The sequence below is a fragment of the Ceratotherium simum genome, chromosome 3, assembly GCF_057802395.1.
Source record: "Ceratotherium simum simum isolate JZ-2026a chromosome 3, ASM5780239v1, whole genome shotgun sequence".
Lineage (NCBI taxonomy): Eukaryota > Metazoa > Chordata > Mammalia > Perissodactyla > Rhinocerotidae > Ceratotherium > Ceratotherium simum.
Window position 1 is genome coordinate 49702521 of NC_141902.1, and position 23843 is coordinate 49726363.

The 23843-nt window shown below is 37.9% G+C and overlaps 1 protein-coding gene across 1 annotated transcript in view; it reads left to right on the plus strand.

Annotated features, from left to right (window-relative positions):
• The window catches only part of UNC13C (unc-13 homolog C), a 584623-nt gene that overhangs the window by 518582 nt on the left and 42198 nt on the right, over positions 1-23843 (plus strand). The window contains 1 exon segment of the mRNA XM_087427449.1: positions 10485-10632. Coding sequence (XP_087283575.1) covers positions 10485-10632 — 148 coding nt within the window.

Consider the following 23843-nt stretch of genomic DNA (forward strand, 5'->3'; position numbering starts at 1 on the left):
TTTGCCAAAGCTGGGGCCCCTTTTATCTTGTCTGCATCTGAGATTTGCCTGAATGACTGTCCTACCAAGCACTAATTTTGATGTTGACTACAAAGGAATTCAGGAGAAAGAGAAATACTACTTAAAAGAATTGCAGCACCAAGAGGTAGTGATTCAATGTCTGCCTGGAGCCCAGAAAATGGAACACCTGTAAGGCAGCAGAGACCTCGTGAGAAAGATGTTCTTAGACCAAAGCAGCAGATGCTGTTCAAGCTAACTCCCAAAGTCTGCCAAAGAGACGATCCTTAATTCCTCTTCAGCTCACTTTAAGCAAATAACCTGGAAGTGAGAAATGAGGAAGGAGAATGCTATGGAGTTTGTAGACTATAGACTGAAATAGTGTTCTGCATTCTTACAAAAATCTTTCATGTATGTACATCATCTTGCCTGATCCTTATAAACCCGTGTTTATATTAGGTATGTCACATTTTATGAATGAAAAAGCAGAGGCTAAGTAGGTGTAAGTTGTTTGTCTCAGGCCATGAAGTTGCTAGTAATTGGCAGAGCTGAGAAAGGACTCCAAACTCTAAAATCACTGTCCTTGCTTCCACGTCACATTATTTCACTAAACGTTAACAAAGTGTAGGTAAAATGTAGCAGGCCAAAATGGATAATATTTCTGCTGAGAGATTAGTTCTTTCTAAATTAAAATACCATATTTCACCTATTTAAATTATTTTCTAATTATTTAAAAATAATTTAAAATCCTTCAACTGCTGCACAAGTGTTGATAAAAATATTAACTCTCTTAATTACTAAAATTTTAATTGGACTGGACTATTTTGTCATACCAGTCACGTGTAGTTTCAATTATAAGTCAAAAGGGTAGAAAAAGGCACGAAGAACAGAAATTATAATGATCTGCTGCAGCTAGCTTGGTTGGGCTTTGAGACATTCCATTCACCTGCCATCAGGCAGCCAAATCAGTAATATTTGAAAATAAAAGTAGAAAGGTGACAGCTATGAGACAGAGAGCCAACAACTTAGTATGTGCAAACTAATGGAGAGGCCAATAAGGTAACCCTAGTTTGAAGGGGCCTAGTAGAGATTTTGAGTCTCAGACCCATATCTCAGAAAGACTCGGGACTGCTATGGGATCCTCTGAAATGTAGGTTTCTTTCAAAGAGAAACAGGAGACCTTTTTCCAACAGAAGGTACTCTTGACCTGAGCATGAATCCCAAGACTTAAGAAAATTCTTAAATCTTGCACAATCCTCAAGTTATTTTCTGATGAAGTTTAAAATACCCAGAAAAAATTCTGGCTGATTTTATTTTTTCCCACCCTTCCAAATTCCCCTGGAGCACTTGTTATTTGGACCTGAACATGACATTGAGCAATGTATGTTGCAGATGTATTTGACATCATGCTGTGGCAATACAGAGGTTTCTCTAAAAATAATAAGCGTGTGGATCAGGGCGCTCTAGAAATCTGTATTTCTTAGTATAAAGGAGAGAATTTGAATTAAATATGAATATCTATTCAAATATAGCTTTGGAATTTACTTATTACTTTCTTATTTAATCCTAGATGACACCATTTCTGGTGCTCAGGATTCCAGGCAAATAACAGGATTCCAGCCAAATAACAGGATATGTGAGGATATATGCCCCTGAGGCTCTTACCCTGACTGAGCTCCTACCCCATCCTCTATCCATTATTCACGAGGCAATTTGGGTGGCTGCTTCTCAGCATCTTCTTTTTTATCATGATAAATATAGTTTTGCATTATTTAAAATTCAGCTGCTCATGGAAAGAACAAAATGACATACCTAGTTTGGAATACTGCAATTCAAAAATCATTATTTGAGAGCTTACTGTATGTAGAAAATATGGTGAGCAATGAAGAGGTGGCTGGAGATAAGAGAGATCTTGTTCTTGACTTATGAATAAAAACATCTACAATTGATAAAAGAGTCGTGGACAAAGTGCTGGAGAGTGCAGAGAGGGTGATAAATTCTCTGTAGGTGTCGAGGAGAAAGCTTCCTGGAGAGGGAAGTTTTGGGGTTTGGAGGATAGATTGGGCAAAAGAAAGGGGAAAGTCTTTGCAGGCTTAGAGAAAAGCATGGTGAAATGGAAGAAGGTGTGGGTCAGCCTGAAAATTTCCAATAGTCTGGTGTAGAGGAACAGATCATTACTGGTTAAGTATTATAGGGACTAAAAGAGGAACATTAGATTGGAGCCAAAATGCTGAGGCTTAAACACCAAAGTAAAGAAGCGGAACTTCAGTTTGTTGGCAAAAGGGAGGGAGTAGCATATTCTGATCCAATGTGTAAAAGAGGTCTCCAGTTTGGGTAGAAAATAATTTCTAAAATATCTATCAAATAACTTCTTTTAGAAAAAGTAAACTTCAATTGTTAAAGGCAGGTTATGATTGTATCTAAGTTTGCAAAATGAATCGTCTGCATGGATTTTCCGAAAGTATGATATAGGTATTGGAAGGAAAAAAAGTGATGATTCGAAACTGCTACCAAAATAGTATATGTAACCAAAAAGTAAATTCTTCCTGCTAACTTGTAAAGAAACAGGACATGTTCCCACCAGTCAGCAAAAATAGATTGTGAAAGATCTTCAAATATATGTCAAATATGAAGAATTAGAAGAATTTTAGGGAGTTTTTATTGGGATTATAAAAAGGAATGGCTTGCCAAGCATGCAGACAACATTTATCCTGATTTTTTATTTAGTAGTACTGTTTTTTTCTCATCATCACAACCAGGTCAGTTTCATGAAGAATACAAGAGACAGAAAAAAATCTCTCTGGTTATTTTTCAAGATAATGATACTTCATACATACTCTTTCCAACCCCCATTCAGTTGTAATAATAGTGCTTCTCACCACCCACCCTTACATTAGTGAAGCCAATGTATTACTATATTAGGTTGAAGCCTTTACAAATATCAGAATATGGATATGAATACAAATATAAATAAAATATTTAAAACTACATGGGGAATTATACCACTGGCAATTAGAGTATCAGGCAAGTGGATGATTAAGAAAGAGAGAGAAACCAGAGTATGCGAGTTAGTCTCCTCTCCTATGGGAATTATAATAGGATTTAAGGGATTATTGCCAGAAAATTAAATGAGTTATGACAGATAAAACAATTAAAATAGTTCCTGTCATATAGGAAGCTCTTCATAAATGTAATTATCAGATCACCTGAGGATTGGTTTATTTTGGAGGAGCCTCTTTCTACTGTTAAACCCAGGATCCCACATACTCTACTGGAACCAGTTTGTTTTTTCCTCCTTTCCTGATAAGCCCTTCATTCTCTCTCAGTGAAGATACCTATTAAATCTAGCTTTGCCCCAAGCAGTAGTCCATATCCTTAAGGCTTTACCCTCAGGGCTTTTGGTTTCCTGGGCGCAGCATCTTCTCACTATAAGGGCACAGACTCCCTAAGATCTTCAGTGTCCCCTGAGACTCCCCTCTGGAAAGCAATGCTGTTCCTGCTCTCATTCTAGTCCAGATTAAAAGATGGAAAAGACAAGAAGTTAAAAATTAAATACTGATACATATACACTCAAAAGACAACAGTGTAAAAGATGGAACAGGGTAATACAGATGCTAATTCAGGAGCACAGATAAAAAGTGGTAAGGGCTCAGAGGGGTGAGCAACCACTATGAACTTAAGAGATCAGGAAAAGCTGAAGGAGTGGTCTTGAAGGACAGATGGGACTTCACAGGCTGGATAGGAAAGACAACAGTTTTCCTTGGAGGAAGATTTGTGTCTTGAATGTAATCAGGGAGAAAGGATTTCACCATGGAAAGGCACAAGACCAGAGGGCTGGGAATCAGTGACTAGATCACTCTATGGACTGGACTGGATTTAACTGGAGGTTTGCAGGGTGAAGCAGTGTAAAATGAGGTTACAGGAAATGTTTGGGTTGAAAATACAGAGGTCCTTTTGCACCCTCAGTGTATTCTATAAAAGAGGAGCTGTTGATGATTTTGAAAATATATGGCATGCCAAAAGTGCCATTTTAGCAATGGAAATCTTACAGGAATGTGCAAAATAGATCGAATAGTTCCAGATTGTAGTCACAGAGATCAGTTACAGCTATTTAATGCATGAGATGATGAGGGCTGTCACCAGGGTGATGGCCTTAGGAGTAGAAAGTGAAAGATGGATATGAGTGACACAAGAAAGGGAGAGTCACTGGAACTTAGCAACTGAAATCAGGGCAAGAGTGAGGGAGGAGCCCAGGGTGACTCAGAGGTTTCACCCAAGTGGCTGGGAAAGCATGATCCCACTGAGAAAAATGGAAATCTGGCAGGAGGGCTGTTTTCCTATTGCCATGTTCGAGTTAGATATGGTGGCAGGAACTTGGAAATAAATATCTGGTAAACTGCTAGAAACAGGGGCTGGTGCTTAGGAAACAAAGAAGGGCTAGAGTTTGGGGAGTTATTCTACCAATTAAGTATGTCTTCTTACAAGTAGAGAGGACTCTACAGTTCACAAATCTATTCCAGATAGAGTAATTAATTTCATTTTACAACACGACAGTCAGGCCAGGTGGGTATTTCTGCTCCCATTCTACAAATGAATGAACTGATAATTTATGATGTTAAATAATCTATGCAAAAATCACATTGCATAGAGGAAAGAAAGATGAAGAATTACACTTTCTAGCACACTTTAAAGTAGACAGCAGAGGGCAAAGAGGTGAAGAGGATTCTAAAATCTCAGCATTGGAAACTTAACATCTCCCCTCTCCTGCTCATGTAGAGATATTCCATCTGCAGTGTTCTTGGCCACCACTTAATAATGACTAGTAATGGAACCTCACTAACTCACAAGTAGCACCTTCAATTTTTAAGATGCACTTATTATTAGAAATGTTGTCTTTATAGTGAACTAAAATCTGCTTCCCTGGTATTTCTATCTACATTGGTTTTCCTTCTGTCCTTTGAAATTACTTTAAAATAATTCTATTTCCTTTTCTATATGACAACTGTTCAGACATTGAGGAAAACTATCATGCTGCCCCAAGTTGTCTGCGGTCATTTATTGAATAACGTCTTCTAGACCTTACGAAATTATGGTCATCTGCCTTTGGATGCCATCCACTTTTTCATATTTCTTATAAAGGATGAAGCCTAGAAATGAATTAAGAATGACCCTAATATTTCAGATACATTCTAACCATGAGAGAATGTTGTTGCTCTATCATACCCTTTGTCTTGACCTGTCTACCTATATTAATGCGTGACCAGATTTCATTAGCTTTGATGGCTGCCCTGTCACTTATTAAATCATGTTTAACTTGAGAGAAAATAAAGCTTTATGGCTTTTAAAATTTTACTGATGTCAAGCCAAGTCACCCCCATTCTGTACTTTGCAGTAAACATTTTTTCGTGAATACAAGCCTTTTGCTTTTCTCTTTGTCAACTCATCCTGTAAATGTTGACCCACCATCCAAACTGCCAAGACCTTTCTGAAGCCAGATTCTGTCATCCAATCAAATAACATCAAGCTTTGGCTCAAGCTTTGCACATTTGAAAAGCAGGCTCTCTGCCTTTGTCTGTCTAAGCCCGTGGTGAAAATATCAGCCAGGACAGGGCCAAGGGTAGAGAGAATGTCACCCAGCTGACATCCATATCCTTCATAGCACTAAACAGCCAACTTTTCCTCACTTCTCTAACTGATTGAAAATTCCTTTCTTGAATAAGGAGGAAATGACCTGTCCCAACTTGTTCTTTTGCCAATTATTTTCTTCTAATTTGCACCAATCTAAGTAAAACACCTGAACAGGTCAAACTGGAGGTTCTTGGATTATGTTGCAGTTTGCAGAAGAACAATAAGACGCTGAATCCCAGTTTTTAAATTTAGAACCAAGGGAGAAAAATCCACTTTTTTTCATGCATAAGAGAAACATCCAGAAGTCTTTAAAACCCCAAACTCACAAATTCCCCTCTACTATATAATTCCCCTACAAAATGCTTATTATAATGAATGAAGATCAACTAGGCTGCACTGAGCAGTTGATAATGGGTTTTGTTTAATAGCTAAGGCATTCACTCCCACACATCAGCCCCACATTTATATTCTTCAGACCCAAGCCTCAGCAAAATACAATTCTACTCTCCTGTTCCTTCAGGGGCTCTTGCAAAGAGACAAAACTGAATGTGAGATCTCTGAATGCCAAGGTGCAGGCGATAACTGCAGCCCCCTGTCTGCTGATTATCCATGCCAGTGAGATAAACAGACCCATGCTCTTAGGAGCTGTCCCAGGTTCTGAACACTGTGTGAAAGGCTTCTGTAAAGTAGCATTTTCATTGAGTTTGTATTTGCATAACTGTAGAAATCATTTCCTTCACTCTTTGAGTGAGGAGCCCATGAGGGCATGTGTTATTTATCTGTGTTCACTGAACGGACGTTCTCATTCTTAGCAACTTGTTTTCTCTCCTTGCGTTGCATCTTCTGTCCTGGGTTTGTCCTGCAACATCTCCTATTTATTATACAATGCACTCAAAAGACAAAGGCATCAGTTCTGCCCTTACAGATCTTGTACTGTTCACTTACTATCCTGCTAGAAACTTTAGTAGAATGATTCATTATACCCCATGGTTAAAAAGGAGGAAGTCAGTTCAGTATCATAACCTAAAACTCTAGGCAGAGCCTTAGGCTCTTCTGAGGAACAAACTCATATCTTATTTGTTTTCACTTCATGATTAGTCCCTTGTGTCCCAGAGACCTACAAAATAATTCCTTCATGGTAAAAACATGTCTTCCTATAAAATTATTAGGGGGGTTCAAGAATAAATACATAGTTTACGCTTCATAGTCTAACTCTAGTTCTCTTCTTCCATGAAGCCTTCCAGATGCTCAAAAATATCTGTTATACGAAGTCCAGTCCCATTCTTCTATCCTAGGGTTTCCTAAACCATATTCCATGGAACACTTGTGTCCCCAAACATGTTAATAGATGTCCTATGTGATAGGCATCCTATAGCCAAGGAATTTTAAGAAGAGATATGTTAATGAAAGATTAGGCAGATTTCTTTATCTCAGTGGGTCTCAGATCCTGTAATATGTTAATGACATTGTGAATCTTTAAGTGTACAATGTCATCTCTTAACTTTTCTAGGCCCTTTACTGCCTAGAGGCAACTTGTGGCTTCTGGGCAGCACAGGTTTAGTGGTAAGAATAGAGTAACAGCAGCAAAACAATATATTTTAAACTATAACAAAGAAATCTGAGAACTACAAGTACCTCAATTCTTAAGTGCTGGGATTCCCAGAGTTTCTCTTGGTTACCTAGTAGGATTGTCCTCTTTCTCTGGTCCACTGTAGTGAATCATCTACTGGCTGCTGAAGTTAAAAATGGCAGTGCTGATAAACTGCTAAACACCAAAGATGTCACTTCTTTGGAAGCCTTTACTGACTCCTTCCCCCAATAGAATTGTATGCCACCCTCATTATCTATATTTTCAAATCATTTTTCTTATACCTGCAGCATATTATTGGAATCATTTGTTGATATTTTGGTTACATTTCCTGCTAGATTATAATCCCTTTAAGAACAATCTCTGGGCCTCTTTTGCTTGATAACCTTGGCATCCAGCACAAGGCCTGGCTCATGACACAGGCTTAATAAATATTTGTTAAGGGACAGAGGGAGAGAGAACAGGCAGGAAGGCAGACCCCACCACTGATGCTGTCAGGGTGAGCCAAAGGCCCATGGTCCTATCCTCACAAATTCGACAGTAAAAATTATAGTCATTCTTATGAATGCTGTCACGGTGCTGCTTTATATGCACTGTTAAAGAACATTTTTTTTAATATGCAAAGTGCCTGGCCTTTAGTAAGCAACTGATCATTCTTTTTTCTTTTTTTTTGAGGAAGATTGGCCTTGAGCTAACATCTATTGCCAATATTCCTCTTCCTTTTTTCTTTTTTCTCCCCAAAGCCCCAGTACATAGTTGTATATCCTAGTTGTAGGTCCTTCTAGTTCTTCTATATGGACACCACCTCAGCATGGCTTGATGAGTGGTGAGTAAGTCCGCGCCCAGGATCCGAACCAGCAAACCTCGGCCACCGAAGCAGAACACACGAACTTAACCACTACACCACTTGGCCAGCCCCAAGAACAGTTTTTAAAAGAAAATATGATTGTGACATTCATGCGATTAAAAAACTTGTCAAAAATGTTATTTAACTCATCAGTTAATGAGGGAAACACTAAGCTCTCACAGCTGGCTCAAAGGAGAATTCCAAGAACTACACGTAAGGATAAACAATAAGGAAAGCCGAAATAAATTTACAAATAGAAGCAAAACAGACCGATCCACAGAACAATAATCAGTTGCATCCCACCAGAAATAATTAATTTGCATTTCTATGGACAAGAGTCTTTTACATTATTATCCATTTTCTACAATTTACAGAGTTTTAAATAGCTCAAACACAATGAAAAACAAAGATAACCCAGATGGGTACACTAGACAGACCACACACTAATCATTTTTGCCCATTTTAAAGTCTTCCACAATTTTTCCTGACAACTCTCAGTAGTCCCAAGAGATGGCAAAACGTCATTTTAGCTGCTGATTCTTGTTCTTCTTTTTATTATAATCTCCTAGCACTTATTCTCAGGTTTGATAAGACTGGGGCTTGTCTGAGAAACATTGAGAGGGAGAATGCGTTCCCTTGCAGAGCCCCTGCCTGTTCCTGATTCAGTTTATCCCACTGCTCTTTAGAAGTAGGGTGAGTTATTTTATCTGATGGCTCCTTGGATCGTTATGTAAACAGACCTTCAGGGAGCACCCAACCGCTCCTCCAGGAGAAACAGTCTAGTCCAGGCTAAACCTGCCCCTCTCAGTATAGTCATTTAATATCTTCCACCTTACATATCAAACCATGTTTCTTGAAGAAAGGAACTATTATAGGTTTTTGCACCCACCAGGGCACCTGAAACAATTCTGGATTAGTAGTAGTCAATAAACACTTTCTACATATGAAAATATTTTAACATTTTAAAATATTTAAACATTCAAAATATATAAAAGAAGATCAAGGTGTAGAATATTTTAAATATTGTATCTTTGCCATCTCTTAAAAAGTAATAAAAAGCTTTTCCCATTCTTATATGCCTCCTCTTCATAACCATTGGTACCTTTTGGCACAAGTTGTGTTTCTACACTGCACCCAGCTAGAATCAGTCAATGGAATTTTAAGTGGCCATAGGTTTTTCTCCTTGGAGTGTCTACAATTGTAGCAGTCTTTCTTCACACTACATCCCCGTCACCTATTTTCTCTGGCATATGCCCTGAATCTTCTCTACAGTGCACTCTTTGAAAGTGAACTCAGATGCCTACAAATGCCCAGAATATTTCTCTACATCTCCCCTTGCATAGGGGAGAAAATTAAGATAATTAATATTTTTCAGTTCACTCAATTGTTTTACCTCAGAAATTTTTAAGGAGTGGGATACAGGGATAACACATATCCGTTTAAAAGAGTGTATCAGAATCATTTGTTGAGCTTTTTCAAAATATGTCATTCTGTGAGAGTCATAGATCACAGTGAACCAGGTTGCAATGAGTGTGTAGTTTAGCGTTGTTGGCACAGGGAGAGAGAGAACCATTTATCTAACCTTAACAGAATATGGCAAATATGTTATCATCTACAACTGGTTGGGGAAAAAAATCCTTAGTTTTATCACATATCTGTAGATATTCTGCCTTCCAAAATGGTGTCTGTGCATAATACTTGCAGCAGGAGACATGCTAACATCCCTCAATCACAATATTTATTGTCAAAGAGCCTGCATCTTCTGTATTGCCTTACCTATAAATATCGTAATGTTTTGAGTTTGTGGGAAGACAATAGCAAAAAGCAAAACAAAACAAAAGCTCTACATTTTATTACATTTATCAGACACAAGATTCAGGGGTTAAGGACAACTCTGCATCTTCAGGCTGACTGTCTATATCTTGTGTGATTAGAGCATAGGGAAGACGGAGCAGCGGGCACATGGCCTAGAATCGCAAACTAGTATCTGGAAAATATGTGACCAGAAGCTATCTTCTTTGTGAAATTATTTTGATAACTCTGGATATTTTTCTCATGCTCTGGAAACAGAAGTCAATAACTGAGTTGATGATTATTCTCTAAACCTGTCATTTTACAAGCATTCTGACCACTGCCTCTTCATGATCCCATTTGCTTAACTAAAGTCTGGAATGAGAAGAAAAGTCTTAAGCCTCAAGGATCTGGGGTCTGTGACATAGAGCATCATTTCAATGATATTGAGGGAACCTGAATTACGTGATGATGACTTAGCAATGGGTACATGGTAGCATTATTCTTTATATCTACCTTGTGTCGATCATATTGTATTATTCCATTTGAGCTTCACTATTACAGCAATAAAATCCCTCCTCCAATACTTCTTTCTAAATGCCTCTGCTTACACTACTATTTTTTTCTTTCTAGCAATACTTTCATGCAGGAGGAAGTGGCCTGAAGAAGAATTTCCTGGAGAAAAGCCCAGATCTTCAGTCTCTGAGATATGCTCTCAGTCTTTATACCCAAACTACTGATGCCTTGATAAAGAAATTCATAGACACTCAAACCTCACAGAGTAAGTAACACATTGGATGTGAAAATAAAGTAAACTGAAAACAACTGAAATTAAACTTAAGAGTTATTATAAATAGTAATAATTTTCACTATGATAAATTAAAGCATCAATAAGAATGGAGGATTATGGTTAATAGAAAATTACCAAATATTTTTAGCACTACTCGTGAATTATGATTTTATAAATAATTTCAATAACACTGGGTTATGCTTAATACGAAAACTGTATGGAATGGTTGACTCGTTGGTGATTCTAACTCCAGAAATTTTAGTAAAACCTAGTTTTGAATATCCATGACTGTGATATTATCTTCAATTCAGTACAAAAGATTCAGTATTTGCTGGTCTTGGCAACTTCCGAAATGTGAGAATAATTCCCAAATCCTGACTTCAGATATAAAATCTCCTGCTCTAGTGTTTCCGGAAGGGAAATCTCATTTTATTCTAATTTTCTATGAGAAAAATTCTAACTTTTACTTTGAAACAGGCCAAGAGGCAAGTATTTTATTGGAAACTCAGATCTATTTCATGTGGCAAAGTTCCCACCTCATAAGCTTCTAGGATATTACTGTTAAGACACCTTTCTTTCAAGTTGCTTTTTGATTTATTATATTTTGGTAATTACATGCATTTAATATCTGGCATTTCTGAGAAATTATTGAAAATGTCGGTATGAGTCAAAAGAGCCAAATGCAGGCTCAAATTGCACCAGAGAAATAATAAAAATAAATAGGAGGACATTGTCTTCATTCATGAGAGATGCTCAGAAAAGAAAGCACACAGATTTTTTTTTTCCTGTGATGAAAATACTCCAGACTAGTCTTTGTTTCTTCATGGATATTTTAATGTTTCTAACCATATCAAAGATAATTCCACAGTAGGTGCTAGGCCTGTCTTTAACACTTGGTGCTTTCTGATAATGTCCAATTAAATGTTACAAATGTTCCTTTTAATGTGATATGCAAACCCAGATTACATCTTGGGATGGTTCCAGGAAGGAGAAAAAATTTGAGCTCATAAGGGGTTGTCAAGAGATACAGAAATATTCAAAACATTACCCTCAAAATTCATGATCCCTCAAGGTTTTCTGAATTTTATAAATATGAATGCAATTCTAATACATCATATAGTGTTGTAGCTTTATTCCCAGAGAATGTGAGTGTATAAAATCTTTGCTTTGCTTTTATGGGTTATACATTTATGTGTGTATGCACACACACATGCAGCCCATGTTTTAGCATAGATGTCACACCAAAAGATTACATATGTACGTCAATTTTGGTATATGGAATTTGGCACATGTATTTATTTTTTATTGTACGTGTTGTACAGCAACATTAAAAACATATGGGGGGAAAATAAGAGGATCCATAATCCCAATAACCCCCTGACTTAACATGACTTATTTTAGTCTTGGTCTCTCTTTTTCTTTTTTGCTCCCCTTTTGTGGCTCTTTCTGAGTAAGCAATTTTTTAAATTTTTGCGTAACTGAAATTGGCAGAATATCGATCTGAAACGGCTTTGCATTTTCAACCAAACTCTGTGGAAACTATTTCCATCTCCTTCTTACCTACTTCATCATCCCCCCCAAATGCCCCAAGCCAGGCATGATTGGGCCCAAAGGACCTGAGGTGTGAGGGGAGCTTGATGGGCCCTTTTCTCCCTCTCCCTGCCCTCTTCTAGATCCCTCTCTGCTTCAGAGTTTTGGTGCAGAAACTGAAGGGGAGGAGGAAGATAGATATCTTCAATGTCCCTTGTATCAAAATTCTGGCTTTTCTGAGAAGCCCTCCTATCTGTTCGGCTCCCTGGTGAGTGGAATCTGGTCCAGGTCCCTTCAGGGACCCCTCAGCGACTGCCTCCTGCAGAGCACACCATAGATTCTTGCTCCTTGAATATCTGCTCCTAGAGGCCAGCCCTGTGGAATGATGTCCCAGCAAGAAGGCTGAAGCCCACCTTCCTCTTGTGGGGCCACTTGAGCTCATATATTCTTTCCATGGGGTGATGATGGGGGCTTCACTGTCAACTGCCGTCTCTCTACAATTCTCCTCTCCACCTACTCTAATAGGTGTTTTTACACCTCCAAATTGAAGGAGGGGGGAAGGGAGGAATACCAGTGCCTAATATAATATAACCGTTGTTCAATCAAAAGTGGAGGCAAGCCAAATTCTCATCAGTTAATGGATGCAGGATTTCTGAGTTTATATTCACTCCCTCTCTTCTTCTAATTCTATCACAATCCCATCGCAATATTCATTACCAAAGACTGAATAAAAACGTTAGGCAGTAACACTATATCCTTTATAAAATACCGAGGGAAAGGAGAGATAAGATGAAAATTAGCTGAATAATAGAATTATTTATGACACGACCCAAAAAAAAATATAGTAGAGGACACATCTTCATTCCTCTTACAGACTCTAAAGTCATGGTTTGTCTATGACTTCCAGATGCCCCCGTCCAGTCCATGTTTCCTCTGGCTTCAAAGCAGCCTCAGCTTCCAAGGTTCTTTAACTGACAGAGAAACATGGAAAAGTTGAATTCTTGAGGGTCTGACTTATATGGGGTGCTATACTCTCCTACTAACATTTGACACTGGATGCCTTGAAAGAGAAGAACTTGGGTTCCACGCTTGGAGTCCTTTGGTACTCTTCCCTGCAGATGAGCGTTTACAGTTAATAGTAGGATCAACTATTTCCTTTTTGTACCTGTTATCCTGGGAGCATGAAGAGTCCAAAATGACCAAATGAAGTCTCAGTTTCCAGTGTAAATATTGTTGCAATTATTCAATTTTTAGGACTTAACACCAAATACCCGTGAATATTTATTGTATTTAATTTTTGTTTATCTAACTTATATTTTGTTAATACAATTTTAAAAGATTATATTGGTGTTAAAAGACCAAACTGGTGTTTATATTTAAATATAAAATTTGAAATATAAGCTAGCACCGCATACTGCAAATCTCTGCCAGTTTCTGCCCAAGGAGCCACAGAAGCAAGCTTAGCCCCATTCCGGGTAAGCCAGCCTATCAGAGAGTTAATGCCCCAGGAAGCAGCCCTCAACCAGTAAAGACAGGAGGTTGGCAAATTAAAAAAAAACAGACTTCAGTTTCCTCAGTCAGGACAGCTCTGATGTGTGTTCTATATGAACTCCAGAGTTCCCCTGTGAGATGGAGCTCCTGTCGTGCTCAGAGGGATTCTTTGCCAGGTAGACCATTACCCTTGGTGCTTGGCTCAGGTTCTGCATCTGGGGGAACCCAAACTCAGGGTCACACTGCTACAAAGTGGGGAGCCAGGTTCTAATTCACCTAGTCTAGATCTCGATTCTCTGCTTTTAACCATTGTGTGTATATCTTCTTGACAGTAAGTATAATGGCCAAATGACCTGAATGAATATTTCCCCGTCACTTGAGCTTTTTCTCTCATGATTTCTTATTACAGAACTAATTAATGAAATTCAACTTATAAATAAGTAAACATTATTTGGAAAAAAAAATCATATGTTTCATTTACCTTATGATCAATAAAACACAAAGTGATTTTTTTTCTCCTTAATTTCTAATTCATACAGTAGAGGGAAATTATTGTTTATAACAACATTAAATCATTATGCAAGTGTTTAATCCATCTATGTGTTGTGTAAAAGGACTTAGGGTCCTTTAGAATCTGTGTGCTTTTTAAAGCATTCATGTTCTACTTTTACTCTCATAAAATCTTCCCTTACTCCATTTTCTTCTTTCCCTTTCTTTTGTTAAAATTTTCTTTCTTATCTCTTTCTCTTTTCTGTTTTTTCCCTTGTCTGTGTTAGAAAATTAACTGTAACATTAAATGTAAGGGAAAAAACAAATGACAGTTATTTGAATTATTTTTTTACTATCTTCAAATTGAAAGATATACTTTCCTTTAAAATATTTTTCTTTTAATTCAGCTTTTTTATAAATGGGCTTGTAAGTACAGGAAACCCTGCTGTGTCTTGCTCACTTATTCTCTCTTTTCCTCCTCTCCTTTTTTTTTTCTTGCTCCTTTCTCTCTTGTTTTCACCTTGCTTTCCTCCTTCTTTGTTCTTTTTTTGGAATAGATTTAGATGTCATCTTTCTCTAGTAGTAAAAAAAAAAAAAAAAAAAAGAAAAGAAAAACTACAAGGGATTGAGTCCCATTAGAAATTTATGAACCACAGAGTTCAAATGAGATGTATCAATCTGGAAAAACACTGTCTTGTCTCCTCTATCTATCCCAAACGTTGAAAAATAAACAAATCCAAAATGGATATAGAATTATTCTTAAGTCCTCAAGTAAAACTGAGAGTTCAGTGTATAAGAGCAGCATGTTTATTATTCTAGCAATGTACTGCAGTAATAAAACACCATCTTACTCGGCATTCAGTTTACAAATATTTACTGAGCATCACCCCTGAACAAAGTCTCATACAGTGAGGCAGTTATTCAAACCTGAATAATTGTATGTACACCAGTTGCTCTAATACGTTAGTTCTCAAGCAGGGGTGATTTTGTCCCCCCAGGGACACTGGGCAATATCTGAAGAGCTTTGCTTGTCACATCTGGGATTGGTGGTCATTTTACTGGTACGCTAGTGGGTGGAGACCAGGGAAGCTGCTACAGATCCTGCAGTGCACAGGACAGCTTCCTAAAACAAAAGTTATCTGGTTCCAAATAGCAATAGTGCCGAGGTTGAGACACCCTGCTCTAACACTAGACTGAAAGTGAGAAGTGACGTCATGTAGATCATGTTAGAAAAGGGGAAAATTTGGCTTGAAAGGGTAGGAAAGGCAGAAGGGTGAGTGTGTAAACTGAGTCATGAGGAGGTAGAAAGAGAAAGGTGTTCTGGATGCAGAAACTGTTCAGGAAAGAATATACTTGTAGTCTTAATTTTAAAATCCCGATATGTATCCACAGCATATTTTTATTACAAAAAAGTGTCTATTTTGCTTTTAAAACAAAATTCACCATGCCACCACCTATTTTTGATAAGTAGATATACTTAAAAGTGCCTTAAGTTTCCCTGCACCATTAAAATATACTTAAAGACTGTGGTAGGTTTTGTGTAACATTATTAAGAATTATTTTAATATTTGTAGTAATTATCACATATTCTTCCAAGTTGACCCAATGGTTTAAATTGGGTAGTTAGCTTGAAAAATTATGGGGTTTTTTTGTTGTTGTTTCTCAAGCATGTGTTACTTACTTACAGTTTTAGAAGCTGGTACAAAATTCATTTCTTGTATCTTGATTACAATATTTATCATCAAAAATAAAAAAGCTTTTCTAACAGCTATTTCATTATACCCAAGGCTCTTTGAATATTTCATGCAGTAGCAGACAGTGAAAACGTATAAAACTTTAACATATTAAGTCGAGTTTTTTCAATGAATAACACAATTTACAATGAGACATAGAAGGATCGATCAATTGCTGAGCTAGCCTGTGTTATAGTCTGTTTCCTTACCTGAGCTTTTTAATAAAGGGAGAAACTGAATCTCAAAAGTTTTACAGATAAAAGGGGTATTTTGTGTCTAAGTTACAACTGGCTCATAAAGAAAAAATATATTCTATTTTTAATGACTCTATGAATTAAAATGTATGATATGAAATGTTTTTATTCTATGGTCGTCATCTTTTTAACTTTTTATGAGCAAAATCTTTGAGTCTTTGCTTATTTGAAGTTTCCTAAAATTTAAATCAGATCCTTTTGGTCATTTTAATGATTGTTTCCTGCTAAAGTGGAGTATAGTATATTTTAATTTGGAACAGAAATCAGATAGCTACTGATTCGCCTTTTAGAATCCATGAATATACTTCAATACATTCGTTATATATAAAGCATTAACTGTGTCTAATTATGTTCTTCAAACTATAGAAGATATGTCCATAATTAGAAAGAAACCTCTTTCTGAAATGGTTCACAGTGAAAAGGGTCTCTTCTTACCAGAAATGTAGAAGAACTTAACATTAATAATAGTTACTTGGCAGAAGACTAGCATCAAAATAAAGGAATGTGCTTTGGGGCCAAGGTCCACAGCTGAAATTTCAACTGGATGCCACTTATGGGAGAAAATGCTGACGAATGTCTTTAGCTTACGTGGGGAAGTAACATTAAAATCCACTTGGCCATCTTCAATCTAATACTAATTTGAAAGCATATTCAGAAGTGGTTTCTCATATTAGCTGATAAGCCTTTGAGAAATAACTAGAGATCCAGAATCCCATCCAACAGCTCTATGCCACCGTCTTGTCCCCGGGACAGTGGGATTCCACCAGCTAGCACTGCCTTCCAAGACAAGAGGTTAGCATATCTTAGAGGTGCAAGTGGAAAAATGGAGGAGAATTTATGAAGTTTGGCCCTTCAAACGTTACTGTTGGTCTGATGACATTCAAAACTGGATGAGGCTCTTCAGTGCAGTCAAAAAGCTATACCCAAATAACTTTAATAGAGGTGGTGATGCAATACAGTTCTGAGCACACTGAATCCTTTCCCAAAGTAGAAATGGCAATTGTTAGATAAGGTTACAGTAGTGCTGAAAAATTCTGTGTCCCAAGCAAGTTGTCTACCCCTTTGGTACTCCTCTCAATAATCCTGCGGGGCCAGTAACATTATCCACACTTCTCAGGTTAAGAACCTGAGTCACAAATAGATTAAGAAACTGGCCAAAGTCGTGTAGATAAGTGGCAGAGACAACACCCTTTCCACTATCTCACACTTATTTTAATGAGCAAAGAAATCAGAATGTATTATTGTTACTTCCTACAGGTCATGCTTTCTTCTCCCTAGTTTTGAATAATTGAGTTTACTTTATCCTCCTTACTTTTCATGTTAGTATAACTAAATCTTCATTCTGTTCAGGAGATAATCTTTAGTTGAGATATATATATATATATATGTGTGTGTGTGTATATATGTATATATATATATATGTATATATATTTTTCTTTTTTTTAATGTCAGCAACAAACTCTGTCTGCAAACTTCTAGCTTCTTCCTTGGCTTCCCAGTTTCCTCATTCTGGCCCCAGTTACTGGACGTGCTCAGTAACATCATGGTTCTTAAACATCCAAAATTACCCTTACTTGAGTTTCTTCTATCTGTTTGTTATTGATACCCTGACTGATAGGAAGGAAAATCTTTATGGCTTTGCTAGGTTTTTCTTCCATGCCGACTCGCCTTCATTTTGATCATCAAAAATTAACGTTAAAATAATCAAGTCAAACATCAGAATAATTCTCTTTGGAGTGAGGGAAAACATCACATTTTGATGACTGAGCTGTGCAGAATGAACTAAAGAGTCTATTAGCTTTTCACTTGTAGGAATATTTTCGTTACACTCTGGCCAGGGCATCAAGATCCCAGATCCCACTTTGTCATAATGCAGTTTATCTTGCCCAGCATCTCCTCTTCTCTGGAAACCTGAAGTCCAATTGAGACAACCAGGAGTCATTCGTGAAATCACTTGCAAAATATAAGAGTCCTCACAGCACAGAATAAGCAGGTGTTTGCTGTATGATGTCATGCAGTGGGAAAATTATTGTTCTTGGTGCACTAATCTAAGTGTATATATTTCTAGGTTAGAACAGGTGTACTTTCATTATTGTTTCATTCTTTTTTTTTTGGCATGAATAGTTGAGAGATTTTTTTTTCATAACACTCCCCTTTTAAATCAACAAGCATGTGTGTGTGTGATGCATCTTTTCATTTCTCTGTTGGTTGAGAACCAGATCTTATTCCAAGGCCATGCCCAATATCAGTGGTATTAAAACCCTGTTTTCTTACTTAAAGTGGTTTAAGTCTGTTACTTGTCTCTCAAAGGCTAACACTGGGTTCAGTAATCCTGAAAGTAATGTATATATTTTTCTAAAATTAAACAAAAAAATTTAAAATTAAAATTATTTTGTTTCTAAAACAAACAAAACAAAAAAAAACCCTGAACATTTGGCATCACATTCGAAGAGCTAACTAATAACCACTCACACTTGCAGTTTACTACAGTTTATAGGCATCCCCAAATACCTTTTTCTCACTTGAGTCTCAGAACAACCCTCAAAGTCAGACAGAGGTCTTTGGATTATCGGTCTGATATTCCACATTGCCTCTGGGTGCTCTTTTGAGACGGTCATTTCACCCAACAGCAGTAGGTGCCATTGAAGTGATTGGAGCAAGGGTGCAGTGTGGGAAAAAGACTGCAGGGAGATAAGACAGAAGCAGCCAGAGAAGCTGGAGGCTGGGCTGCTGGGAATAGCGATGGAGAGATGTGGGCAGAGTCAAGATATAGTTCAGCAGTACAATAGGCAAGGGCTAATGAAACCAATCTTGTTAAATTCATAAATTTCTGTTATAGGATTCTAAAATAAAGTAACATTTACTTCTGTGTGGGGAAATTATGGTGGATTTTTTTTACACCTGCTTTTTTCTGCACTTTCAAATTACCCAAAAATTTCCAGGTATTTCTTTTTTGAATCATAATTTTCTTTTAAAAAGAAATATGAAGGACACACTTTACTCTGCAAAGTAAATTAGTTTAATTGAATAACAATGTGTAATTAATTTAAAGTGGTAGATTTTAAAGTCTTTCAGGGTCTTGGATTTAAATCTGTGGGCTGGAATAAACAGCCCAATAAAACTCTTTCCTAAGGTTTCAAAGGATCTCAGAATTACTCTGTGGGTAGGAAAATTGTCTGGAGTGAGAACTACACACACACACACATACTATATTCACACACATGTATACATTATACGTGTATATGTAATTTAATAACTTATAAATCTTATTTTATGAAGAAACTTACCAGAGTGATTGTGCAATGCATTCATTAAAATTAAGCAAATGCTAAGTCAATGATAAGACAGGTATTTTCAGACCTGTATAATACTTGCTTATTATAGGTAACTATAATACTCTTTATATTTTTGTTATTGCTGTCATTTTTGTCTTAGGCCTGATTAAAAAGTAAAACAGAGGTTAGAATCACTTGTTTGGGAATTTGTGGAAATGCTGACAAACTGAGATGTCAGAAAAACATTCTTCAAATCACTGAGTCAAGAAAGCAAAATGCAATACAATTTCTCTGCACTCACTGAGCCGTAACGTCTGTTTTTATGCCCTGAGAATAGGTTTTGTGACCAATGACGTCGGTGGCATTAATTGAAAACTGCAGACAATTGCCTTACAACCTCCATATGCCCTTTTTAACTAACTTCCAAGAAAAGATATGAGATGTTTTCTCCTTCAGTTATCCCTTGGCACTAGAATTTAAACCTTGTTACTCAGCCTTTGATTTATCTTAGAAAAAGAAATATGAACTGTGTTAAGTGGTGTGGAAAAAGCAAATCTAAATCTTTAAAGGTTGGAAGTCAAGCTTGTATAAACCTCTGGCGTAAAAGTCTCTACTAATTTATGGAGAAGAAGGGGCAAGAATTTGATGTGTTGGTTAAGATGGGGGAATGGGGAACCGCATAGTCATAGCCCAAGTGTCTGCTTTACCTCTCCCTGGTGGTATGACCTTGAGACAACTCACTTAACCTCTCTAAGCCTCAATTTTCCTATCTGTAAAATGGATAGCATAATAATTCCTAAGTTCATTGGATTGCTGGGAGGATCAGAATTGGTAATACATGTGAAGCACTTAGCACACAACAATCTCTTGATGCATGTTAATTCTTATTGCATAATAATAATTATTATTAGATGTACTGTCTAAAAGGTACCTTTCTTCTACAAACATGAAAAAAGAAGAACTCTCATAGGATGTAGCTAAGCAAGGAGGCTAATGATCATGTGCTCCCCTGTGAGCTGTACCTCCATATTACCAAGAGATTCTCAGAGTGATTGAGAAATCTATGACACTGACACCTGAAGGATTCACACTGTCAGTTTCTATGAATTTCCTCCCCATACATGCCATGGTTGTCAAATAATCGTATATTTATTGAACCCTTGCTATGCACAGAGCATTATGCTGGGTGTGAGACACAGGGGATAAATTCTGTGCTCCAAGGAGCTTATGATGAAGCTAAAACAACTATATGAAGGGAAAAAGAATCATACAAGGTAGCTTATGCTAAAAATCAGATGAATCTAAATACCAGATGAAATCTAAAGGCTTTCAGAAGAGAGAGAAATTACTGTAGGCGGAAGAGTTGGGAGGCTTCAAAGAAGAAATGTGGCTCAAGGTGGGCTTTGAAGGATGTGTGAGGTTCAACTAAACAGAGGAAAAGACGAAGGTATGTCAGCAAGGCACAGATACCAACTTGACAAGGAGACTCATCAGGGAGGACTAGAGAAGCGCTCCTCAAAGTGTAGCCCTGGGAGCAGCAACATCAGGATCTCCTGGTGTGTCAGTCAACTCGGACCACCGTAACAGAATACCATAGACTGGGTGGCTTAAACGACAGAAATTTATTTATTCACAGTTCTGGAGGCTGAAAGTACTGGCCAATTCAGTTTCTAGTGAGAACCCTCTTCCTGACTTGCAGACAGCTGCCATCTCATGGTGTCTTCACATGGTGGAGAGAGCAAGCAAGCTCTCTGGCATCTCTTCTTATAGGGAAACTAATCCTATTGGGTCAGGACCCCACTCTTATAATCTCATTTAACCTTAATTACTTTATTAGAGGTCCCATCCCCAAATACAGTCACATTGGAAGTTAGGGCTTCAATATATGAATTTTCCGGGGTTGGGGGTGGGAGGGACACAAGCATTTGACCCATTAACACCTGAGGACTTGTTAGGAATGCAGAATCTTGGGCTTCACCACCAGACCTCCTGAGTTAGAAAACCTAGGAATAGGGCCCAAAAATCTGTGTTTTAACCAGCCCTCTGGGTGACTCTGAGCTTGAACCACTAGAGGAAAGAGTCCATAGGGAGGAGTGAAAGGAGGAGAGATGAAAGAAGTAGGTTATGATCAGAACTTGGAGAGCTTTGAATGTCAGGCCCAGGAGTGCAGAGGTTGCTCTGTAGTCAGCAGGACGCCCCAAAGGAGGGAAGTCAAATGGGTTAACAGAAAGCACTGATGCTATGGCATCTGCTCTTGCATAGGAAGGAAGGAGGAAAACCTTTTGGAAAACAGTTTTGCAGTGTAAATATTTACAGTCTGAATTTAGTAATAGCAGGAATAGACAAGAAGGGATGACTATGAGGAATATCATGAAGGAAGAATCTACAGGTCATTATAAGAAAAGCAAGCAAAGGTACTCAGGTACCTTGTAGATCCCTGCAACCTATCACTAACCAAAACGTGGAAGTGTAGATGGGGAGCTGTGTTGAAGCAAATGGTAAACTCGGTTTTATTTATTTCTGTCAGTGTTAATAGCAGGACAGCCAAGTGACTATGTGCCCTGGGCAGATGGGAGATGTAGTTAAGAGAGCAGTCAGTTCTGAAGCTATTCAGGAGGTGATTACTGAATCCTGGGGAGTAGGCACAGGCTCTGAGAAAAGGCCCACAGCAAGGGAGGGTCAGCAAAGTCACCGAGCAAGCCCCTAGTCAAGGGAGAGGAGTGGCCTGGAAATAGAGGGTGAAGATCAGGGCAGAGTAAATGTCAGTGCCATTTAAACACTTTTGCTACTAACACTTCAAAAGGTCTCTGAGTCTGAGCACATCAGAAGGGACATGTTTGTAACTCATTGTGAGTCCTCTGGATAAATCATTGTGCTTGTGAATAGGGCCAACTAGGAAAAATGTGAATTACAGCCATCACAGTTATTAGCCTGGCCCATTGTTAAACAGGGTGACAGCCTTCTGCACCATCTGAAGGAACTAAGGATGTTGGCCCTTTATATGTATTTTAAAAATGTGTGACCTCATTTAGGGTCCCTTATGGTTCTCAAACGTTAGTGCACATTAGAATCCCCTGGAGGGCTTGTTAAAACACAGATTGCTGGACCCCACTCTTAGAGTTTCTGACTCATTAGGTCTAGGGTAGAGTCCAAGAATTTGCATTTATAACAAGTTCCCAGGAGCCACTGATGCTGCTGGTCCAGGAACCACACTTTGAAAACCCTTAAGCCTTACACAGAGGCACTCGCTATAGTGAGTTCTACCTTAGCTAATTCAGGGCAACTTGCTACCTGCGAACTATAATTATAGGCAACTTTTTGTTTGTTTGTTTGTTTTTGTGAGGAGATCAGCCCTGTGCTAACATCCGCCAATCCTCCTCTTTTTTTGCGGAGGAAGACGGCCCTGGGCTAACATCTGTGCCCATCTTCCTCCACTTTATATGGGACGCCGCCACAGCACGGCTTGCCAAGCAGTGCGTCGGTGCGCGCCCGGGATCCGAACCAGCGAACCCCGGGCCGCAGCAGCGGAGCGCGCGCGCTCAACAGTTTGCGCCACCGGCCGGCCCCTAGGCAACTTTTTTAGCAATGCATTTCCAGTCTGAAACCCCTACATGAAAGGAGCACTTGAAAAGCATAAGAGCAAAGTATGGAGTCAATAAAAATGTACTTTTCCAAATGAAAGCATGTGTTTTACAGCCTCAAAGGAAGAATTTTATGTAGACTGCACCCCCCAAAAAAACAAAAAAACTGAAAAGTAAAATAAAGGAAGGCCTTTATGAAAGAAAAGCAAAAAAAACTTTCATGCTTACCAAAGTTGACATTCAGGCCTACATATTTTCTTCACATTCTTCTATTTTAGCTTTCACTTAAAATAATATTGCCTTTTTACATAAAATAGAAGAGACTAAAAACTTGATTCCTGCCTATTATTCCAAATAAAAGGGGTTATTTTCAATTATTTTCAGTTTAGTTTTTGTTCATGAACAATATTATGTAAATGATTTAAAAACCAGTTTCTGTGGGAAAGCTTGGCTGTTTACACAGAATATACCTTTATAATGTAAAATTTTTGTGATAGATTTAGAACACGTTAGATACATTCTAGCTCTAAATTGCATTGCTCTCTTGTAGTGTGCAGTTATGCCTCGTTTCGTTTTATTTTCCACTCGAAGTCATTTAATTCCCTTGGTTTATAAACACCTTGAATTCTCTTTAACTGAAAAGGCAAAGTAATTTGATAGAGCAACCCCCCTGGCAATGATAACCCTCGAGGCAGAACCAAATTAAACAGAGCAAAACTATAAGCAACATGTCCTACATCATTAAAGAAAAGAAACAAAATGGTGTTGAAAGGCAGGAGAGCCACTAGGAAGAAATTCAAAAGGGTGGAAAAATAGACAGATGTACTGGAAATGGAAAAGAAGAAAGTC